This window comes from Propithecus coquereli, unplaced genomic scaffold (genome assembly GCF_000956105.1).
Source record: "Propithecus coquereli isolate 6110/MARCELLA unplaced genomic scaffold, Pcoq_1.0 Scaffold28, whole genome shotgun sequence".
Taxonomy (NCBI): domain Eukaryota; kingdom Metazoa; phylum Chordata; class Mammalia; order Primates; family Indriidae; genus Propithecus; species Propithecus coquereli.
The window spans coordinates 15,998,518-16,002,536 of record NW_012148396.1 but is presented as its reverse complement, the minus strand read 5'-3'; the positions used below and the strand labels follow the sequence as shown (position 1 = coordinate 16,002,536).

General features: G+C 33.4%; 1 protein-coding gene across 3 annotated transcripts in view; it reads right to left on the bottom strand.

Moving 5' to 3' along the window:
* Nucleotides 1-349: 349 nt before the first annotated feature.
* The window catches only part of UBE3A (ubiquitin protein ligase E3A), a 120,282-nt gene continuing 116,612 nt past the window's right edge, over nt 350-4,019 (bottom strand). For 2 of the 3 annotated variants that reach the window (XM_012648124.1, XM_012648125.1), the window contains exons 12-13: nt 2,166-2,309; nt 350-1,177 (exon numbers count right to left, since the gene is read on the bottom strand). In XM_012648124.1, the coding sequence (XP_012503578.1) occupies nt 1,057-1,177; nt 2,166-2,309 (265 nt within the window). In that variant the 3' untranslated portion in view covers nt 350-1,056. The remainder of the gene's footprint in view (nt 1,178-2,165; nt 2,310-4,019) is intronic. The other variant, XM_012648126.1, reaches the window with a different exon arrangement.

Here is a 4,019-nt window from a genome sequence, read left to right as displayed (position 1 = left end):
TAGGTTGCAACACTGATCATGTGCCTTGATAAAATTGCTGATCAAACAAGATGATGGCAACATGAAGGGGAGACTTTGGATTGTCTATTTAAAATCTAGGTAACAAGTTAATTAATAAAAAGTTTATCTTAAGTGCACTTTCACATGCTTTTTGTTTATAGTAAACAACAAACTTTATAATGTTGTTGCAGTAGGTTTGACTACCATTTCATTTGGCCAAATGCACTTTCCCCAGTAAACTTAAAACAACAAGAACAACAAGAACAAAAAAATCCTGTCCTTTCATACTAAGAAAGAGGATTGGCTACTGATACAGTTCATTGCAAGACACATGAAGACAACATACTGTGGCATGGGTTGTTTTTAATTTTGTTGTGCTGTTACTAAGTTCTGAGGGCTGCAATTAAAACATTCCAAATTCTCCCTTCCATCTTTATTGATTCTCAAGATTCTGCACAGAAAACTCTTTGGGGGCTAGAACAGCAGTAATTGCATCACACTGTTTCCAAGACTTCAAGTTTCAAAAGCAAATCGTTTAAAAAAAAAAAAAATAGTTCCTGATTTGAGTTAGATACAGGGACAAAAACAGTACATACTTGAAGGTTACATGGTCTTCAAATGGTGGCAATATTTTCCTTGGGAGAGTAGTTTTGTTGGTATATATTTTTTAAATACTCAAAAAGGCTCAACCTCAAGCAGTAATAAACACAAGCAAAAGTGATTTAACCCTTAAAATAAATATTCAGAAAAAACCTCTCTGTACATACAAGTGAAAGAATATGTAACACTTTCACGCAAAAAAATAATTATAATAATAATAAAGGATTTGTTCATATACGTAGCTGAAATCTGCTGTTCCAGCCCACATGTCCCCAATAAAGAAGGGAGGCACAGACATAGGTGACTACTGTGGTTCACTATCTTACAGCCTTTTTGTACTGGGACACTATCACCATCAGAAATTTATCCCTCTCTTGTTATATTTATTAGATTTTTAAATTTTTTTCTCTTTTTTTCTTTCTTCCTTTTTTTTTTTTTTTTTTTGTTTGTTTTGTCTTACAGCATGCCAAATCCTTTGGCATATGTGATGGCCTTCAACAATCTCTCTTTAAGTTTTTCTTTGCTTGAATATTCCGGAAGTAAAAGGACATTAAAGCAAGTATGAGATGTAGGTAACCTAAATAGAGAGAAAGGGGGAAAACAGGAAAATAGTAAGCAATGGGAAATATACTCAGTATTATATGCTCCTATTTTTAGATGATATATAGTCGAGATGTTTAGCGATACAAACTACATTAATGCAAAGCGTAAGGATAAACTTTTTGCTATGAAATACTGAGAATATAAATTACTCAATGTTAACGCTGCTGCTAACACATTGCATCCACTGAGTTATAAGTGCATACCAGATAGTGTTTTATGTACCTAACCCTTGTAGTTCATGTAACTAAATCTTCGCACAAGAAGCTTTACAGAGTGGATATCAGTAAACCAACTTTAGAGTTAAAGTCACTGAAAAGTAACTTACTCTAAGGTGGAGAAAATATTCAAATCTGGTTTTCAAGATTTCAAAGTCTGTGCTCTTTAATGCTTATTAGAAATACACCAGCAATATGACTACGAAAATGACTTGATAACGAATATAAATAAATTTACATTACATTAACACCATGATGTATTAAATAATGTAGAATACTAATAGAAATGTGAATGTATGTTTAAACCATTAAATCATGTATGGTCCCTATTCATGTCTCAAAATACTGAGAGTTGAATACAGTTAAATGCCAAAATTATGAAACTAGGGATTCTAGCATAATCTAATGCTGAACAACCTCCTGAGCCTCACTTAAACAAGTCTATATTGACTATTATATAAGATGGCTTTCAATTAATAAATTGTGAATCCAAAAAATGAAGGAATCATACTAATTTGAACAATTTGAAGCCAATGTAAATCCCATAATATTTAACTAGGCCAATTTTTAAAAAGTTCCCTCACACAATAATAGCAAAATATTCTCTCCACTAATGTTTCATGTAATTTGGAGATTTCTATATAAAATTGCAAACATGCTCAGAAGATATGATGAAGGACACTTCACATGTGTGTGATGTGGTATGCACGGTTTTTGGTAGGTATGTAGTCACAACTTAATAATTACCTTTCTGTATCTGGGCCATTTTTGGCTATAATCATCTTTAATTTCCCTAGTCCTCCCACAGGTGCTCTGTCTGTGCCCGTTGTAAACTGCAAGAAGAGTCTTTTCTGCTCATCTGTAAATGAATGAACGATTTCCCAGAACTCCCTAATGAGAAAAGATACAATACTAATTTTAGTTTGTCATTCATTATAACTAGCACTAATATAAGCTTATGATTTGTATTAAAGCCGTATTAGGAGACAACTGACTTGACAGTTATTATCAGAAACTCTAAAGATTCATTCCTGGTGAGTCAGTAATTCCACTTAGGAAAATACATAAAAGCTTATGTTTATCACATTATTCACAACAGTAAAAAACGGGGAAAACATAAATGTCCAACAATAGGAAATGATTATATAAATTAAGATATAATCGCAACATGTAATCGGTAACAAATAAAAGACAAAATCCTGTGAATTGAAAAAGACTAAAAGGAATACTGTGAAAAATGAACTGCAGATGCCTTTGAGTATATATTTTATCTATTCCTTTTCTCCCTTATTTTCCTGGTTATTTATCCCTTACTCAACTTTGGGGGGAAAGGGTGATACAGATTAAGGACAAAAGAGAAAAGAACAACAATAACAACAACAACAAAAAAACCCCAGAATCCCCCAAACAACTATATATCTAATAGCAGTAATACAAAAGTATACAATTTTTATATGAACTGGAATACTTTTATCAAGTAGTATGAGCTGTATATGGAGAATTACTCTATTTCTGCCACATGCAGTTATTTTAAAAGAATGATTTAATATGCAGCATTCCTAAAACCTATGTAGTAAAAGCCATATTATAATGAAGTTTATTAACATTATCACAAGTTCTAAAATACAAGCTCATAAAGATCAATCTTGGCATGCTTGTTTGAATAACAGTTATCTATAAAACTTACGTATACACTAATTCACAACTAAAAAATTTCAAGATTTTAGAAAAAAATTAGAAGTATTTTAGTTATAGAATGCATTTTCATATCGATTTTAGAAGTTCTTTCCAGAACCTCAGCAGAGAATGTCACAGTTCCCAAATCAGTTAAGTACAAGTCTAGTTTTTTGATATTTTAGTATTCTAGTATACTATTATCATTACCAAAGTGCTGGCATTTTATTATGGCAACATCATCATTCTGACATAAATTAGCACCTTTACTAGACTTTTAGCATTCTCCAATCTCTTGCCACTTTACCTCCCACTCTGACATACTCCCTGCCCCTCAGTTCCTTGAGGAAACAATAAAGACATACACAGCACTAGGGAACTGGACAAAGAACTTGCAGGAGGCTCTCTCTCAGATACTTTTTTTTTTATTTCAGCATATTATGGGGGTACAGATGTTTAGGTTATGTATGTTGCCCTTGCCCCCTCCCCAAGTCTGAGTTTCAAGTGTGTCCATCCCTCGGATGGTGTGCATTGCACTCTTTGTGTATGCATATACCCGTCCCCTCCTCCCCCCCTTCCCTCCCCTCTGCCCAACATCCAATAGATGGTACTCTTATATGTGCACTTATGTGTTGATCAGTTAATACCAATTTGATGGTGAGTACATGTGGTGCTTGTTTTTCCATTCTTGTGATACTTCACTTAGCAGAATGCGTTCCAACTCTATCCAGGAGTATACAAGAGGTGTTATATCAACATTGTTTCTTAAAGCTGAATAGTACTCCATGGTATACATATACCATATTTTATTAATCCACTCATGTACTGATGGACAGTTGGGTTGTTTCCACATCTTTGCAATTGTGAATTGTGCTGCTATAAACATTCGGGTGCAGGTATCTTTCTTATAGAGTATCATTTGTTCTT